This window comes from Polyodon spathula, chromosome 15 (genome assembly GCF_017654505.1).
Source record: "Polyodon spathula isolate WHYD16114869_AA chromosome 15, ASM1765450v1, whole genome shotgun sequence".
NCBI lineage: Eukaryota > Metazoa > Chordata > Actinopteri > Acipenseriformes > Polyodontidae > Polyodon > Polyodon spathula.
The window spans coordinates 24,051,141-24,071,576 of record NC_054548.1 but is presented as its reverse complement, the minus strand read 5'-3'; the positions used below and the strand labels follow the sequence as shown (position 1 = coordinate 24,071,576).

General features: G+C 38.8%; 1 protein-coding gene across 1 annotated transcript in view; it reads right to left on the bottom strand.

Moving 5' to 3' along the window:
- Window positions 1-632: 632 nt before the first annotated feature.
- The window catches only part of LOC121328098 (collagen alpha-1(VIII) chain-like), a 49,876-nt gene continuing 30,072 nt past the window's right edge, over window positions 633-20,436 (bottom strand). The window contains exons 3-4 of the mRNA XM_041272586.1: window positions 6,443-6,749; window positions 633-3,780 (exon numbers count right to left, since the gene is read on the bottom strand). Of these exons, the coding sequence (XP_041128520.1) occupies window positions 1,862-3,780; window positions 6,443-6,749 (2,226 nt within the window). The 3' untranslated portion in view covers window positions 633-1,861. The remainder of the gene's footprint in view (window positions 3,781-6,442; window positions 6,750-20,436) is intronic.

Below are 20,436 nucleotides of genomic sequence, written 5' to 3'. Positions count from 1 at the left end.
AAGGCTATCTAAAAAAATTTCTCTTAGATTAGACAGTGCTTTGAATGGGAATACACTAGGGATCCCTCTCTAACACAGTTGAAAAATATTTTGTGATCATTCAACGTCATTTAATTCTTGAAAATTCTTCCTTGAAATAATTGTTGTGACTCACAAACCTAGGGAGGAGGGTGGGGTGGGGGGTGACAATACACAACACACACCATAGGGTTCATTAATCCACTTTTAATTTTAAAAAAAAAGTAACTTAGTAATCCACTTGGTTATAAGTTTAGCACCATTGTCAGACATAAAGTATTATACACAGATTTCTTTATTTTTTTTTTTAGTTTTTTTTAGTTTTAGTTTTGATTTTGGCTTGAGGCCTATCTGCCCTTCTGCTCATATACAAATGTAGGCAATCAGTAGTCAAACAAATACATTACAGAGATAAATGTTGGAACCAATCCTTCGGTAGCTAATTTAGCATGTCAATGGAAATTTGGATTGTTCCATAGTAACATTGTGTATGATAAGACGTTGTGAATTTATGACACGTGCACACTTAAATACTGGTGCAGTTTACCCCCCCCCCCCCCCCCCCCCCCCCCCACCCCCCCCCACCCCACCCCACCCCACCCCCCCCCCCCCCACACATCAAAAAAAAAAAAAAACATTAGCTGGCTGTGCTATTCCCAGCAACTACAGCCAACATCTTTCAAAATTTTCTAGTACTTTTCTTAGGTAGCCATCTTTAGTAATCGATTGTATAAAATGGAGTAGATTTATATTTCAGGGGAAAATGAAAAACACATTTAAATTCTCTTAACAATATAAGGGGTACACATATCAGAGTGCCGTCATTCTTTTTTACATATGTGGCTGAATCATAATGGACTCAAAATAAGAAATATCAGTGTAAGAAAATAACAAATTGAACAAAACATTTTTAGGTTGACTACGTTGAAGTCAGCATGGCACTCTGTGATTCATAACTACTTTTCTTAACCCTGTTAGTGATACATCATGTTATTTCAGCTGTTGCAATGTAAGTCTGCAAGACATGGTAGAGTCTGAAATTAGCACAACTAAAAATCACTGACGGACGGACATCTCTCTCTCTCTCTCTCTCTCTCTCTCCCCCTCTCTCTCGCATATCATCCTTTTAGAATGACAGATTAAGGATTTATGACTGTTGAACTGACCCTTCTGTTGAACTGACCCATAGTACACTGGACTATGTACTTCAAAATGTCTTTGAAAAAAAATGCTTTTTCTTCTTCTTATTTTTATAAAGCCCCATACTTTGTCCTTTTTCTCAATATACATTTATGGAATGTTTTGTGCCTAAAAAAAAAATATTGCTTGCATGTATTATTAAATATCCAATGTGCACTCTGTGATGTAGTTTTTCATTTAATGTTGTTCACCATATTTTAGTTTGACTGGTGCTTTCAGTTTTTATTTTCTACAGAAGCCAAAATGCATATTTTTACAGTGAATCAGGATCTGGAATTTTACTTTCTCTAAATTTGAAGTACTATAGACATACAAAGAGAGTTGGTATGAAAAGTAAGAATGAGATAATGTGCAACTGATTGGATGTACAGTAAGTATGTTCGCAGTTGAAATTGAGTATAATGTTAACTTGCAGTACAGTTTATGGTAGCATTGCGTAGTTTTACTTCTCTTTTTAAACATGGGATACTGTAAATATGTACTGAGTACTGTGACTATAAGAAGCTGTGCATATATAAACCTTTAAACTCGTACATGTCATTGTAAGAGCTGGTCAAAATGGTCCAATCGTAACTGTAGCTTTCAACAGTATAAAAAAAAGATCTTAAAAATCTATAATTGTGTACATTTTTTTAAACATTTTTTACATTGGATATAATAAATACCCAGAAAAAGATGAGTGAACATATTGGCCTGCATAGAGTCCTGATGCCTGTTCTGATGGCATCTGCAAGTACACTTTGTCTCCTGGCCTGAGCGGGAGCACAGCACTGCCAGAGGCTTGGTCAAGGAAGCCCTTTTTGTACTCGTCATATGTGTACATCACTGGCTCATTGTTCCTGTACAGTGCTATCCAGATGTTGGCACCTTTGCAGTGGACATGGTAGGCAAAGTAGTATATCCCAGGGATCTCGCAGGTAAAGACGCCGGTCAGGGGGTTGTAATTCTGCCTGCCGTTATAGAGAAGCTTGTCGAACTTTACAGGGGACCCCACATGGGGGAATGGTGATGTTAGCTCAGCAGTAAAGGCGGGCATTTCTAAGAGGCCATCATTTTCCCCCATTATTGCTCCCTGCTTTCCTTTCTTGTAGCCCCCAGGTGGGGTTTTCACGCCGTCCAGGCCTGGACCCATCTCTGGCATGATTTGACCGAGGCCTGGTGCTTGGGCAGGAGGCCCAGGAGGCCCTGGAGGGCCAGGTTGGCCAGGCTGACCAGGTTGTCCAGGTGGTCCAATGCGTCCTGGTTCCCCTTGAGGCCCAAGGAATCCTGGAGGTCCTGGTTTACCAACACCTGGAAAGCCGGGCTGGCCGGGAAGACCAAGTTCTCCCTTTGGTCCTGGTAAACCTGGAGGCCCAATTGGACCACTTGGGCCCTTAATTCCTGGAATTCCACTTGGGCCCTGCTGACCTTGTTCACCAGGAAATCCTCTTTCTGCTTTTGGTCCTGGCAAGCCAGGGGCCCCAGGAAGACCCGGCAATCCTTTATGCCCATTATCCCCTTTGGGTCCTATGGGGCCGGGTAAACCCCTTTGTCCAGGTTGGCCTCCTTCCCCTGGGAACCCTGGTTGGCCTGGCAAACCTGGTGGGCCAGGCTCTGCTTTTGGACCCATTTGCCCTTGTGGCCCCATTGCCCCACCCTCCCCTTTTGGACCTGGAAAGCCAACACCTCCTGGCGGCCCCATGGGACCAGGCAGACCAGGTGGACCTATTGGTCCTTGGGGTCCTACCATTCCAGGAATGCCTTCATGACCCTTTTCTCCTTTAGGCCCAGGTGCCCCAGGCATGCCGCCCATCCCTTGTTCTCCCTTTGGCCCAGGAAAACCAGGTTTGCCATAGCCAGGTAAACCAGGGCCCCCAGGCAAGCCTGGTGGACCAAGTTCTCCTTTTCCTCCAGGGAATCCTGGCCGCCCTGGTAACCCATCATGCCCTGGTTTACCAATGCCAGGAAGGCCTGGTGGTCCTGGTTGTCCTCCTTGTCCTGCTGGTCCTTGTAATCCTGGCTCTCCTGGAAGCCCTGGCTTTCCAAGCCCCCCTGGGGCCCCAGGGAGTCCATTTAGTCCAGGTTTCCCTATCCCTGGGAGACCGCCTTGACCTGGTTGACCTGGTGGACCAGCTGGCCCTTGCAGCCCTGGTAACCCTGGCAGTCCAATGCCCTTTTCTCCTTTTGGCCCTGGCAATCCTGGCAGTCCTGGTGGTCCTTTGTGCCCCGGCTCGCCTCTAGGCCCTGGTTGACCTGGTAATCCCTGGCCACCGGGTTTCCCAATCCCAGGCAGACCTGGTGGCCCTGGAAGTCCCTGTGGTCCTGGCATACCCATTGGCCCTCCCTCTCCAGCATGGCCTAACTCGCCTTTTGGACCTGGAAGTCCCATGCCGCCTGGTGGACCTGGTAACCCCGGCATCCCAGGTTTCCCAATGCCTGGATATCCTGGGGGTCCTTGCGGGCCAGGTTTTCCTGGCTGTCCTGGTAAGCCACGGCCTGGCATTCCAGGGGGGCCCTGTGGTCCTGGAAGACCCTTGTGGCCTGGTTCTCCAGGGGGGCCCATCTCACCCCTTGGGATAATACCTGTGTATGAAAAACATAATGGTCAGAAAAACAATTGTGGGAACAACCTATCATTTAACGGTGGTCATCCATTGTCTGTCCAATACCGGTCTCCCCGATTCGATTTGGCATCACCCTGGTGTGGGGCATATTCACCTGGTAAATCCTTGAAGGCCAAATGGGTGGATCAGTGTCACCAAAAAATGACCCTTTAATTAGTTCTATGCTATAAAGGGTTGCATTATAATAAGGGAGCACTGAATGCTGTACTATGCAGTATACAAGCTATGTTAGTTTGTTCTATATAGGGAGCTATAGTTTCCACTATCAAGAAAAAAGGGAAACTGGGAAAATATTTTCATTTGCTTTTGTGTTGGTTTCATTCCTGTGACCCAATTTTCCAAACTGGCCAAACATTCTTAAGTAAATCATATTTATCCCAGTTAGTTTAAGATCAAACTTTCCTCTAGAGAACTAGGTTCTGTATAGTTGAGCATTCCAAGCGTATCTGCATTTTACAAGAAGGGGTGGCAGGGTCTGGCATTGTCTAACACAATGCATTTAAAGTGTTATTGACCATACAAACTACACAGTAGATGAGAATAACACAGACCATTTGTTGGCAGAAATATGGCTTGATTGTTGTTGGATGTGTATTTATTTATTAAAGAGCAAGTAACTTCCAATGTGAATTTATTGTATTTTTTTTACCTTCCCTAATTATTTTATGGTGTTGGTAGTCATTCTGCACAGTTCTGGGTTCTAATGCACCAATATTGAATTTATTATAATTTTATCAAAATTTTCCTTTACCTGGATATGCTTTGATCTTGTCTGGAGATTCGTAAGTGCCAGCACTGAACATGTTTCCTCATAACATTCCAATCATGTGACCTATATTTTACACTGTTGGCAAATTGCCCACTCCACAGTAAATGCATGATGCAGGAAATCAACACCACTATTTACATAAAGAGTATAGAGTGTATATATAGAGTAGGTAGGACTGGCAGAGTTAAAAGTTCACGTTGTCTCATGGTTTGAATGGAACGAATACCATAAAATAATATGAGAAATGTGTAAAATAAATTGAATCAACTTTTGAAGTAACTTACTCTTTAAAATTAACGGTGGTGAATTTGCATAGAAAGCTGGAAAAGGATTACTGTAGAAAGAGCCCTTCCTGCTTTTCCTAGTCAGTTTCAGCCATGATTTGCAAGACAGCAGAAATCACAGACTGTCACAGTTCTCGATTGGCAGGTACGTCAGTCCCAAAGCTGCACAAATTACAAAGGAACAGTTTAACCCTTTGCTGCCCAATGTCCAATATATTTAATATTGAGAAAATAGGCATTAAATAGGTATGTGAACAGGAAAGCAAGAAGTGTAAGGTGATACTTTATGGCATTAAGGAACAGTGCCCTCTATGGGGATGCCCATGGTGGCTGACACCCAATGGATTGTCCAACCCTTTTTTGTCCAACCCTATTTTTTTCTTGATTAAAAATCAACTTGGGGTATCTCCATAATGCATTAATGCACTGGCAAATGCACTGGACTTTATGTACATGCAGGTCCACAGTATGTGTCAGTTGAAGAGCGACCCTGCATGACTAATGAAGCTGCTGCTGTTGAGTCTGTGCAGCATGCAGAAAAGACAGACAGTCAGTCAGGGCTAAAGTAGGCCCCTAATACCTCTAACAGTAAAATATGTACCAAATGACTGAATCCATCAGCAAAATGTCTGTAAGATGTGTTGATTTACTGTAATAAAAACTTCAGTGTGCTTTGTAATCTGCAGAACATTTTCTTCTGACATTTTAATTTACTGCAAGAAAAGCACCAGTGGGTTCTTCTCAGCGTGTGCTGGGCATTCTTTTCAGGCTCCATCATTGTGAATAATGACACTTGGCAGACCGGTGTGCCTTTTCTTGTAGCGCAAAGGAGCAATTGCACGTTTTACTTTTGTGTTTTCATTAGCTAATGTACACACTTCGCTCTTATATCGTGCTTTTAAAAAAGCCCTTTGTTTTTATTCTTCAGAAAGATGCAGGATAACGTAACCCCCCCCCCAAAAGACAGCACATTGAGTGAGCTTGTTGTTTCTGAGGGGTGTCCTGGTAACCGAGACTGCCTCCCAGTATGATCTTGTCTGTTTGCAAACAGCACATGCGCAGACATGCGCAGAGTCGTAAACCTTACTTTTTTTTTTCCTCTGCCGGCTCTCATTTAAATGAATACAGTACATTTTCCAGAACCTGAGTTGTAATGGAATAATCTTCATGTATACTGCCAGGAATGTTTACTTGTCGTTATAATGCTCTAACTCTTACCATAATGTAAAAAAGGCAGAATCAACAAAACAAGCAACTCCTTTTGCAGGCCCAGTTTATGAATTTCATTCTACCCCCCTTCTGAGACAATGGCAATATCTTCAAAAACAATTACCATTGCCCATTTTTAATGGTTCACGAAAGCTCTGAATACCAGAGCAAGTGTTCTGTTTCCGATAGACCTCATTAACTGTTTTACAGTAGAAGCCTGCTACAGTAGTTCTGATTAGTATAATATTTAGCTGTATGTGCCATAAAATAACGGTTCAAATAAGTGGTATAACGACACAGCGTTAATGGAAGGATGCTGGAGGGTTCTGTTGACGGGTAAGCATTTCCATTGCTCTTACCTTTAACTTCTTTCCTTGGCATTTCATTTCCCATAGGCAGAGGCACCTGGGGTATCTCCTTTCTGTACTGGGGTATCATTGGGATCTCCTTGCCGTACTGCATGTGGGACATGTCCTTGCCCGGGTGCTGCATGGGCAAGCTTTCTTTGCCCATTGGCATGTGAGGTAACTGTTGCATCTGGTGGTGCTGCTGCTGCTGGGGTATCTGTTTCATCCCATAGTACACCCCAGCGAGGGTCGTCCTGAAAAGGGCTAGGTGGAGGACCACAGCGAGCAGCCGAAGAGGGACTAGTGGCATAATCATGACCTAATATGAGGAGACACAAGGTTGAGGAGATCTGGTGAGTATCTAAACCAGGATAAAGGTGAATGATCATGTTATTTGCCCACAGATTTACAGCGATTTTTTTCTTCCCTTTTATATGTGACCCTCAGCCATGCAGGTACACATTCCTGATAAAATCAGCCAATTGGCATTCAGTTGTTCTGTTTATATTGATGAAGGAATTTGCCAGAATTTATCTATGTCAGTGGCTTGTGGCAACCTAGAGATCAATCACACTAATCCATCTAGATCATTAAGATTTGACAAGAATATACATCATTTTCTGTACCAGTTAAAACTCACTAAATTGAAAAGTGAAAAAAAAAGGAAAAACGTGTTTTGAATATCAATAAGAGGAATAGAACTCGATTTTTTTTGTTGCTTGGTCTAACACACTTTTTTTAAAGATACAAAAAATATATCTAAAAGTATAAATCATAGCAATGAGGCTTATTTCAAAAAAATTCTTAGCAGGGAGTTTTTTTCATGTTTAGCAATGAAAATTGAAACATAACACCAAAATTAAATGACGTGCACCTGCCCAATAATCCAATCCCATATAAAAAATAAACGAGTCTTGCATATTCTGTACAGTAATTGCAAGTCTGCGACATATTTAAGCCAGCATTTATTTTCTTAAATATATTTAAAATAATTAATGTTCAAATAATATGAATGTTATTACTTGATGTATTATTTCTTTATGTGTGAACACATAATAAACAGTCTACAAAAAGCATGACTGTTTTAGCAGGTTTGTACTCCTTGCTGAGTGCTTGCTCTGGTCCTGTCCCTTACTATTAGTCTTGCAGTTAATCTGCCACCTGCAGGGCTCTGTTTGTGCAGCAGGTTTCACGCCAGAAGCTTACAATGGCCAAGAAGTCTGATCACTTCATGAGCTGCATACAAATCAACATTTAACAGCCAGCTTATAGCACAATAACATTCCCATTTCTTCAGCAAATAAGTGCCTGCTCTTGACCCTAGAATGTTTGAGTCACGTTATGACAGTAATGCAGTATTAAAATGTAATATACAAGCAAAGACAACAACAACATAGATTATTAAATTCCTGTTACTAAAAGCACAGTGCTATACACAACACACACGACAGGGAGCTAAAGCGGTTGCATGTTCATAATTCAAGGTCTCTGAATTTTTTAACAGTTGAATTCAGCAATATTATCTCTCAGCTTCACATCACAGCCCATCCCAAGAGTAATATATTTCATATTTAAACATGTGTTTCTTTATGCCTACTCATGTTATTAGTGTTTATTTTTCTCACAACAAAGGTGCCTACATGCTGTGCAAGTCAGATTGGTCACGATTTAAAAATTATATTTTTTCAATGTTCTAGCTTTATTTTTATTTTTTTTACTGAAATAATTCTAACAGGAAAAAAAAAAATACTTTACTGCTTTTCACCTAAAAGAAATGGTAGTTACAGAAAGCTGGGATTATTGTAAAATGACTGGTAGCTAATGTAACGGCAGTGTTGTGGATACACTGCTGTTATAGGTACGGACCCTTGTCATGAGATGAGATGAGGTTAAAAGCTCTATAACCACGAATTCAGAGGAGCTGGCTCTTTTGCATAGTGGTTAAGATGCTCTCTTGCGGTGAGCGGGGTTGCTGGTAGGCTGTAAATAACAGGCTTTACTTTACGTTTAATGTAGAAAGGCTAAGTAATTCAGTAAATACCTTTAAACACTGCTCATAAAACAGCTTGTAAAACTGATTGCATAACCAGAGGGAATACTCTGTTCTTCCAAGATTAAATGTGAACCTGCTTTATTTTATGCAATAGAGCTGCGGTATTCAGCTATACCAAACTTCCATGTAGAAACACTAGCTCTATTTAATTACAGACCACTATTGCGTTTAAAAAAAATCAAAAGTAATAGCAATAACGGGAACAATTCAAGATTTGCAGTTTCTATTTAATTAATAGTTTGATAAATAAACAATCACTAATACAATAAAATCAGCAGCAAACATAACGCTGTAGAGGATGCATACTGTAGGGATTTCACAAGCCTCTTGTGGTGAAACGAGGGAAGTGCACCTTGTTATCCTAGGTTGCATAGCAGGGGTATATTAGGGAAGCCAGGTCGTTTACACGTTATCTGTTTCTTCACAACCAGACTAATCGGGGACAGATCTGTCTGATTAGTTGATTTTCTGGAAATCCAACTCCAAGAAACTAACTTGGATTCATTGCAAGACCGAAAACTATTGGAAGATGGAAGCTTTGCCAGCTGTAATTGCACAATTCTGCAAAAAAAAAAAAAAAAAAAAAATTATGCAAATACAATATGTTATTAAGACCAGGCAGTGGTCTGGTTAATGTTAATCAACAGAATAAGAACTAGGGAGTATCTTAAAACAAAACTGCATATCTCACTTCTGTCATTGCTCACGGTTGAATTTTTTGGAAAGTTAACTACATTTCTCAAGTCTTATTCCTGGCTGTGAAGATGTCAGCAGCCATCAAAGTCAATCACATTCGTTGGCCAGAAAGTTAAAATTCTATTCCAACCATCTCCCACTACTGTGTCAGTAGTTTCATTGCCACCTGATGGAAAGCAGTAGGGTTGATCCCAATATGTTTAAACAAACTTTCTCTCCAAAGAACACAGTTGTGAACAGCTGGGAGGAGGTGTAATCTAAGTTAGCACATTATTATTATTATTATTTTTATTATTATTATTATTATTATTATTATTATTATTATTATTATTATTATTAAGCAATCTATTACAGAAATTACAAAGCTAGCACATTTAATCAGCTTTGTTGACCATTCATTTATTTTTTTCTACTGAGAAGCTTAATTTAAATTAAAACATTTTTGGATAATTTTACTAAGCTGTTGCTGAATTTAAATAAATAGATACATTTGCTCGTTGCTTTCCTTATATTTTCAGTTCCAAAGTTCACTCTAAATGTTTATTAACCAGATATAACAGCTTATTATAGAATTATTTAATGGCACATTATAAGTGTAATGCTTCATGCCAAGTTATAAAGTAATTATAGATACAATTTCTTTCTAGGTGTTCTTAGTAACCTACGCATTCTAAAACAGTGGATTGCTTTAGCCTGTTTTATTATTAACTGTATGATTAAACCAAAATCCCCTGTTTTTCACAGGAAGCATTAGCAAGTGTAGCAACGTTTCCCATGGGGTATAATATTATTTATAACATCTTTTATAAGACTGCAACAGGGGGAAGGAAGCTGGAGGGTGGAAAACTGGCCTCCTGACAGATGTGACCTCAAAAAGATGGTGCACACAGTAGGTATAGAGTCCTGCTGTGGTGGCCATCTTGGGAAGGTCAGTTATACAGGTGTGCTAAGTTTCCTGCTATTTAAGACCAAGAGGTTTCAGAAACAGTGTCGAGTAGTGATAGGCTGTAGCGGATTAACTCAGATCTAGGACTGGGCCTATATGTGTTATACTCCCCACACCCCATCACAGGTACATTAATAATATCAAACTGAGTTATTTTTTTCATCATAATGTTTTACTTCTTAACTCACTGTTCAGTAAATGGGTACACGTCACACAATTCTCTCCTCTGATATTTTAGTATGAAGATCCTATTTCACTTTTTGTAGTACTATAAAAAAAATGGAGAACAAAATACAGCAAATTTATGGTACAGCTCAGCATAGGGAAACTCAAAACCTCTGAGCAACAGTTTATTTAAAATGCTGCCTGCCCAGTAGGAAACAAGGGTTGCCACTTTTCATTATAATAAAAATGAAGGGACATAGCTTTTGACAAATGCACTGCACTTTGAAGGAAATTCCTGACGTTCTATAGACCAGTTTCAGCTAAGATTTACCAACATCAGGATGAGGTGGACCTGAGGATTATTTTTGGATAACATTTTCTGTTTTTTCAACTCCTCCCATTTTTAATCAGATACATATTAAAATATCTGTGTTCAGCTGAAGTTAGTATAACCCTAATCAAATAATAACAAACACATAAAACAGCATTGAGTTATTCAGCCAAGGTTAAAAAAAAACAAAAAAAAACTTGGACGCACTGGGCTGTCGGTTTCTGGTAACCATTAGAGAATGGACTGCCACAGCAGTGCTGTCTAAAACAGTGCAGACAAAACCCAGCTCCAGCATTTCCAGTCTGCGAGTTACTGCAGCATTCACAATGGCATGGATTTCAGTAATATGCTCAGTGATTTCTTTCTTTTCCTCATTTCTTATTTTTGTTTGGTTAGAAAATACAGTCAACTCTGCAGTTAAATTCCTTCTTTTTCATCCGTCCTCTTTGTTCATTTGGTCTCCTCTGTTTTTTTTTTTTTCAGAATAATGTTCTATTCAAGGGTGGGAGATGAATAGATCTATTCAGCGCAACCTGGGCTCTGTTAAACAACTGTGTGAACACAATGTCTGTGAATCACCTAGCAATTAAATAAGCATTCAATGGGGCTGCTGGTGTTCTGCTAAAGCAGAGGTCTTAGTTTAAATAGATTTTTTTTTAATGACTTGTGAATGTATTCTTCATTATCACCCCCAGTGCAGTGAAGCCTCCTCTTATTACCTAGGTGAAAGCGATCCTTATGAACATCGTGGCCACTGAGACCATATAAACAACACTGACTGAGAGGTACTCAGTGGAATCATTAAACATAACTTATGAAACATTAATTATCAAGATTTTATAACTAAATCTTACTTCCAGTGCAAGCAATTGACATGCTGGACAATACAAGGTGATTTGTAATCTGTCCCGTGTGAAAAAAACATGACAGAGCAGCTCTGAATTCAGCTTCATTATTGGCCTAGCAGATGGTAAGTCTTTCATTCCAGTTAGTCAGGACATTATCCAGGGGTGTCAGGTTTGATTGTGCTGTGCCTATGGGGTGTTTATTGTGCTGTGTCTATGGGATGTTAGTTATTGTGCTGTGCCTATGGAATGTTTATTGTGCTGTGCCTATGGCATTTTAGTTATTATGCTGCAGTCACTATTACTGGGATCTCTAAAAAAAAACTTAAATGGATAATATTTGAAAGGCTCAGCCCTCTAGTGGAGATGAAACTGCATTACAACTTCACACTCATTCTTCATCTACCACGGATCAGGACAGGAACATTCTACAGTAACTCCTGTTGCAATCTTATCAATGTCATAGTAAGAGATACAATTGATATGACTAGTCCAACCTTCCAACTCTTATCCAAGCTTTGTCCAGATTAATTTAGCTTCAGTGTAAAATGGTAAACTGATGCACTGGATCTTTAAATATACTGAATGTCTGATAATGCATTTTTTTTATTGCACTGAAACTTTAACTAATGAACTAGTGTGTACACATGTATATTATATATATAATATATATATATATATATATATATATATATATATATATATATATATATATATATATGCTTGTTTCAGAGACGTTTATTCAGGGTACACAAGCATTTATTCCCCATTATGTACTTGTTTGTGTAAACCAGTAGTCCTTGTATTCTTACTCTTCAAGAAATGCAATGTAAATGAATTAACTGAGACCTGAAAAGATAGCTCAAGAGTCACTATTTAAAAACAATAACTAAATACAGTACCTGCGTCTAGCCTGGCTCAGCAGCTCTTTAAATGAATTCCTTGTCCGGTACTGATGGAATTCCACCACCCAGCCTCCCTGGTTTGGTAAACAGCTGCCTCAGAAATGGAAAGCCTGGGGCTAAGTTTGATCACTACAGTATTACTGCTTCCTTTCTCCTGGCTGTAAATTATATTTTATACTATACTGTGGATTAATTGAAATGTGTGTCAATAGATTTTTGCATGTGTAGAGCTTCAGTTAATAATTATTGTTGTCATCCTCCCAGTACGAGTGCACATGTGTGGCAGGTCTCATAGTAAAGATACAGAAACAGTTACCCAAGTACAGACAAGTAACACATGTTTTGCTCAATTCAAATCACTTTATTGTTTCCCAGGATGAGAAAACACTGAAATATCCATCCTGGGGGTCTTGAAAGAAAGCAGCAGCAGCATCAAACCACATCAATCAGCCAAGTATAACATGACAATAAATAATCAATATTACAATAATTACAACACAATAAAAACACAATAGGTCTATGACAGGGTAGACCGAGTGGTACTGGTAAGCACACAACACACAAATATATTCAAGCACGTCTGTGCAATTTATTAGCAAAAATAAACAAAATAGCAGAGGCAATCTTCAGGATTTTAAGGGAAGATGTAGCTTTCCCTGGTAAAATTATATGCCTTCAACAAAGCACTAGAGCCTGCCACCTTTCATACACACCTGTATAATTACCTAACTGAATAATTTATTAATTAATTGGCCAACCAATTAATGTGCCAGTTTCCTTCATTCCAGCCACATTCACACATCTGGAATGGCGGGAACCAGGGACCAATTTACATTTAGTGATAGGGAAGTTTGGTCCTATCCCTGCCAAACTGCAACAAAATAAACCAGTAAATCAATCATAGAGAAACAGGGGACAACATATTTGGCTAAGTCCATTTGGATTATTTAAATTCATGAACTGATTTAGGAAAGGTTTGCTAGTTTATTATATGTCTTTAAAGTACTGTTTCATCTAAGTGAATGGTTATGAACGCTCTACAAAAAACAATCTGTTAAAAACAGTCCTTAATGTTTTGTGAATAGGAACCAATATCTCAGTAATCAGAGCCAGATGGGCAGGGGATAGTAAACAAATACAAAATAAAATGGTACTTTTAAAATAACATAAATCTAATCTTTGAGTTTAACAGATCAATGACCCTTTCATTAAAACTAGTATGGAAATGATAAATTGCCTGGTTGCTTGAAACTAAGAAGAAGGCAACAACAATATAGTAAAAAAGTATATAAACAATATATAAAATTGATTAGCCCATGTGTAGCAAAAGTACAATGTGCAATAGGAGATTGAATGCTTAGTTAGAGAAAAGAGACAGCTGAGGAAGCACTGGAGAAGAGCAGAACAAAGTCAGAAGGAGGGACTCAATCTGTTACAAAGGGTCATAAAAGATAAGCTGCAACATTGCCCAGAGCTGAGCACCTATGGAAACGCTACAAAAAGAAGGAGTGTCTGAGAACTAACTTTTATAAAGATCCATTGAAATTTGTAAACAAAGTTATTCACCAGTGAGAAAAATGGCACACTAAAAGCATCTAAGTTTGAGCTAGAGAGATGTTAGGAGGAAACACATACAGATTCAAAAAGGCAGGAGCCTATGTCAATTTCTTCAGTCATCCAACCTATCAATACACCAGAATGGAGGACTGTGCACCTAAGTGGAAAGAAGTAGAGCAAGCTATGAAAAAAGCAAGGAAGTCATCATCTCTAGGGCCTAATGGAGTTTCGTACAGAGTGTACAAGAGTGCTTCAGAAGTTCTACGAATTCTATGGAAATTGGTGAACGAGGCATGGGAAAAAACAGGTTGTACCAAGAGCATGGCGCCGAGCAGGTGGAGTCTTTCTACCAAAAGAAAAAGATTCTATAAGCATCAGTCACTTTCTCCCTATTTCCCTATTAAACATAGAAGGCAAGATTCTATTCAACATTATTGCTCAGAGATTGTCAACTTACCTATTAAATAACTGCTTCATTGACACTTCAATACAAAAAGTGGGCATTCCAGGTTTCCCAGGATGCTTAGAACACATCAGTGTGATCTGGCAACAAATTCAATCAGCAAAAAAGGAGTGGAAGGAGCTCCATGTGACATTCCTGGATTTGGCTAATGCATATGGTTAAGTGCCACATGAACTTCTGGGCAACATATGATTTTTTCAGTGTACCGATGACAATAACAAATTTAGTGAAAGGCTACTTTGGAGATTTGAAATGTAGTTTTTCAACTTCAGAATTCAGCACTACATGGTAATGCCTAGAAGCTGGAATAATGGCATGATGCATCGTTTCTGGTAGTCAACAACGTGCAAAAGCAGGAGGAGAGGATGAGGTACATAAAGGCATTTTCCCAGACCAAGCATTGAGAACGGATGAGATGGGAGAGTGTGGAACAACAAAATATTGACTGGCAAGACCTAAGGACAATGGAACAGAGCAGGATCAGATTCCTCATCAGGTCAACATATGATCTTTTCCTATCACCACAGAACCTAAACCTCTGGGTAGGAGATAATCCCTCATGTCATTTGTGTCCATCACCTGCAACATTAAGACAGATTTTGACAGGATGTAAGGTGGGTCTTAGCCAAGGACAGTTTACTTTGTGCCATGACTAGGTGCTACAATGTTTGGCCTTAGCATTGGAAGACAATCATAACATGACCAATAAGTTGTCACCAGTTCCATCAAAACATTACACACAAAAGACAACATTCCTACGCCCAGGAGAGCAACTGCCAAGAAAAGGTGTTAAAACCAAGCCTCGCCCAGGACAACTGGAAGCTGCTAGAGATTGGAAAATGTTGACAGATTTTGGACAACGGCTTGACTTTGACCTCCAATCCAATTCAGTTGGTTCAATTCCACAATTAGAGTCTGAATGAATTTCTTTTAAAATATTTAGCTTTTTTTTCAGTAGTGTAGTAAATTCGGTGTACAATTTATTTATATATAAATTAGTCTCTAGGCACCCTGTTTAAGAACGTCCAAATGTTAATAACTGAGACATACCATAATAGTTTGGTGAGATCATGAAAAAATCGGATTCCCTTGACAATAACAGACTTTCACACGTCTCAGAAATATAAAACAATAGTTTATTTAAGAATAGAAAGGGGTGCAGAACTAATCTAATATTACAGAAGGGCAATGCTATTGGTTAGAGATATGCGTCAATAGTGTACAGTTAATTGATTCCATAGTCAAATGATTACAATGACCATAACATCATTAGCATACATGGTTAACATACTAATATTAGTTATGGCTGATCACACAAAGTGTCTACTTTGCATTAATAATTTCAATACTCGTTTCTCGTTGTAATTGATCATGTCAATATGCACGAGAATTACTTCAACTTCCCATTCAGAATGGAATGCAACATTCTAGTACCTAATTTAGCACATTAGTTTAACTGTGTTAATTTAGTTTAGATGTGATGTACCAAACTAATAATATGTTATCAACTGCAGTTGATTATATATTCAATTTAACTCAGAAATGGGGCGATGATCAAATTCTCTGCATTTACGAGGCAACTCCTTTGAGTTGCACATTTCAAACAAACAATACATTTCTTACACACTCTAAAACAGGAATCAATTTCCATATAAAGAAGTCAGTCTGTGTGAACGCTGCAGCTCTCTGGATCCGACGTTCCAATGAAGATGCATACTTTGCTGTATGCATTGTATTGCATACACTCACAATAAACAAATAGTTCTTTTCAAATTGAGATCAGCTTGTTGATCTCCAAGCCTTGCAGCATTATAGTTGTTGTTGACAGTTTTCCATCTGGAAATAGCTCAGTTGATCAGATGTAACTCAGTTCAGATAATGCATTGCAATTGGAAAGTTATGTTAAGTGTTCTTGTTGCAGTTCTTCTGTATGGCTGGCTATTCTTCCATTTACTGTTTCAGTTTCTCATAGGGCAAAGAGCTATGACTCTCTTCAAAGCTGATTTTAGCCATTCTTCAGAACATTGTTTTTTCCTTGCCTTCCGTGAATTCAAGCACTTACGCTCTTGTGATTCAGAAACTTTCTTCAGAGCAGTTTAGTTTCCATATCGTTCCTCCCAACTCCAAGCCACTTCTAGCAGGTGGAGCTCACTTCTTTTGCCCGGAGCACTGTTCCTCTGTGGGGCAAACTCAAGCATGGGTAAACTCAAGCATGGGTAAACTCAAGCATGGGCAAACTCTTCGTTTGTGGAGAACACACATGGGCAGCACTTATTTGAAAGTCACGCGGCTGGTTTTGTTGTCCTGACTTCCATCCTGTGATTGGTTAGTGTGGTTATTTTGGGCTGTGCCCGAGTCGATGTGGGGTGTTTCTTATCGGTTATTCTCGTTCAGAGACAGCCCATTGCTCTCAATTGGTCTGTGGTTTCGACCCCTGTCTGGTTTGCCTTCTGCAATATACTGCTGGTGCCTAAATGATTCATTCAGTGATAGGTGAAGATAAAACACTTGTCCAGCAGTTAAGTTTACAACTCTTTCTAAAAGTATTCTTTATCAGTGGGGGAGTTTGTGACCAGAAACCAAGAAGACACAGAAAACTGTTTTTAAGATTCCCCTCTGTATATTTCAATTCTGTTACTTTCATACATAGAATGATATTATGACCCCCTCTGACGCTACAGCAGGTAGGTTCCTAATTGTGGACTCTACTCCATAGAAAGACCTGTATTATATTTGGAAAAAAATTTAAATGAACAGAGCTGCTGTATAGTTGAATTTTAATTTCTGCATTTTCGCAGAGAAAAAAACATTACCAAGAATTCATGTATTTTGTGTTTTATACTTCCATATTTTATTCTAATCTAATTATGCTAAAGTCTTTCAGTGTGTTCAGTATGCAAGTTAAGATCGTCCAATTATTTATATAGGCAAGAGACATGTTAAGATTATAAAGGACCTCTACTAATACAGTTTGACTTTTGCCATATTTGTGTCAATTATAACACTCCAATGTGATCTGTACGCCCTAGAACTGGGTGGCTTTTTTTTTGTTTTTTTGTTTGTTTTTTCTGGCATATGCACTTGGAAGAGTTTGTCTCATCCATAAAGTCAATTTACTTTGATGACTTGTAAAAAAAAAGAATAAAAAAAAGAATGAAAACATTTCCAGATTTTGTTTCAGAAGACGTAATAAAAAATAAAAATAAACATTTAAGAAACATTTTTTATACCCCTTGAGGTCTAAGGAATTTAAGAATTCGTTCTGGCCTTTTTCTTCAAACTGTGACTTTGCTCACCAACTGCAAGCTAAATCTCACCCCCTTTCCTCATTCTGTCAGTTTTACTCCCCATTCAGTTATCCCTGAGAACACAAACACAAAGGCTCTCCACCGTGACATTCACAAATATACCACCAGGAACCCCAGAGGAAGAATCTGCTGGATCCCCTTTTTCAGAGCAAAACAGAAACAAAATGAAATGGAAGCATCCAGCATGATCCAAAGAAAACCATCTGGAAATAGCAAGGTCACAAAAGGGCATAACCCCAAAGCAAGAAGCATGCAACCTCCAGGTAGCAAACAAAAATGTATATATGGACATCAGAAATCAATGAAAGGAGGAGCAAGCTGTTAATCAGAAACAAAATAATATTACCTGGCAAGCTGTGGATTTTACAATGCTGAGTATGAAAGGGTTGGACACTACAGAAATGTAAGTATGCTGTACTTAAATCTGCCCCTATTACATCCCAGTAAATGAGGGATTATACATACTGAGGATAATAGTGCTTTATAATATACTTATTCAAATAGTTTTATCGTTGTTGAAAGTAATTGTACAGTAAGCTTTGAAATTAAACAATGGTCCTTAGCACTCAACGCTGATGAGGACATATTGTAATATAGAAGATCAAATTGTGTATGTGCAGTATATATAATGTCATGTGAAATACGCCAAATGCAGAAACCTCCAACCAGTTCTCTCTTGTAATTCAAACAGTTAAATATTGACTCCAGGTGTGAAAAGGTGGGATTGAGACAGCTCCGGTTCTCAGCCCTTCCTTGTTCAAACTTCACTTTAGCTCATGAAAGGAGGCCAGAGTTGCCAACGTGCGCACATGCAATCACTGACAAACCATGAAAACATGATCAGCGGTTTCTGGATTTTGTAAAACACCCGCACACTTTCAACTTTCTCAGAGGTGCAGTTAAACTGGGAGGCAGAAAAGGCAAGGAGTAAAACCTCTTGCAGGGAGTTAAATTTCAGCCACCTTATGCATCTAAACGTTCATAAAAAAAAGAAAGAAAAGTTATTTAGAGTTAATCAAAAGACTATTTGGTCTTCAATTTTGTGAAAGTAAAATAATGAATAGTGCTGTTGCCCTATTTAAAGCAGATGAAAATGCCCAATAGGCATTGAATCAAACTGTACCACAGCAGGGAGCATGGTGGAGTTGTTCTTATGCAGGTGCTGTCATTTGAAAGCCAAGGTCACAATCGATGACTGCTGTTTTCATTCTGTCAAAGACAGACATGATTTTATATTCTGTGCCTTGGCCAGAAACAACTTCACTCCTCCACTCCAGTCACAGGGATGAGTGCACTGTTAAGAAACATGCCTTTATGAAAAAGACCACATTGAAACAAGCTCTGAAAGACTCATGAGTCATTTAGACTGTTTTTCAAAGTCTGTTTCATGAATATTTATCTTCCTGTTCCAGACTCTAGTCTGCATCTTTAACTGCAGTCTAGGAAAGTCTGATTATTTAAAGCTATTTAAAGAAGGTGCCTCCAAATTATTTTTTTTAGCATACTGCACTTTGCTGAATAATTTTAAAAAATCTGTAAGTGGCCTGTACAATACCGCACCTAGGGCAAATCCCTAAGCATCTTCATATTGTCATTGTAAGTACTTATCTAGCACCTTGTTTCTGGTATGATCCACATGCTGTTTATGGTTGCCTACATGATTGTGTTACATATGATACCATTTGTTTGACCAGTAATATACATGGGGAATTAAAAAAAAATTCTGCCTGTCTTTTATGAAGTTTAGCAGCATAACCATCAGAGTATAAGAACAAGCCCCTCCAGCCCTTCTCAATGGAATTGTTCTACCTTTCATTTGGGATTCTTAGCTCTAAATATCAGTGTTTTATGAAACCCAGATCATTGGAATTAGGAAGCAAGAATTTAAGGGTCTTATAAAGCCAGATGGGAAACCAAGCATGATCTCCTGTCTTTAACTTCCTGAGACTACAAAGACATGTCACATGACCAACTGTATGCTAAAAAAAAAGCTTAGCTGTTGAGGTTGGCTGCAGTGCTTTATGACATTTAAAAGATCATTACTGTAAGCACAATAAACCCCATCCTGAATTCAAGCAGTGAGCAAGCTGTATCATCACACCACTGAGAGGAGGATGCTCAACATCAACCTGTTCTAAAGATGTTTCTTCTTTACCAGGACATCATTGGATGATATAGTTACTATACATTGTTGATACAAATATATATTAAGCATGATATCGGGTAGAAGAATTCAGAGTCGGTTCTAGGCTTTCTAGGAACCAGGTTACCAGATTCCTGGAAAGGGTTAATTACACTATTGTAAGGTGAAAGGAGGAGGGTCAGATTCCTACGTGCCTAAAAACATGTGCAAATGCATGTTTGTTTATTTAAAAAAAAATAGAACTAACGAAGCAAAACCGCACTCAAACCCAATGCCCAATTTTAACTACTGTTATGTAAACATTAAGCTAGCTTTCTAACATTATCAGATCTTTCACCACAAATAGTTCTATACCAGATTGTCACAATCAAGAGAGCTGCAAACAACACTTTACAGGCAAGGGTCTCTTTTATTGACAGCTGCACCTGTATTAACCTGAGCATTTGAAATGGATGTATTGTCACTCTTGTGCTGTTAATAACATTCTGAACTACACAAGAGTCAGGTTCGGTTTCTGTTGATATCTCTGGCATTGGTGGTTTAGCTTTTTTGTTCTAGAAAAACTCCAAACGTAGCTGTCTTTTTGCCATTTTA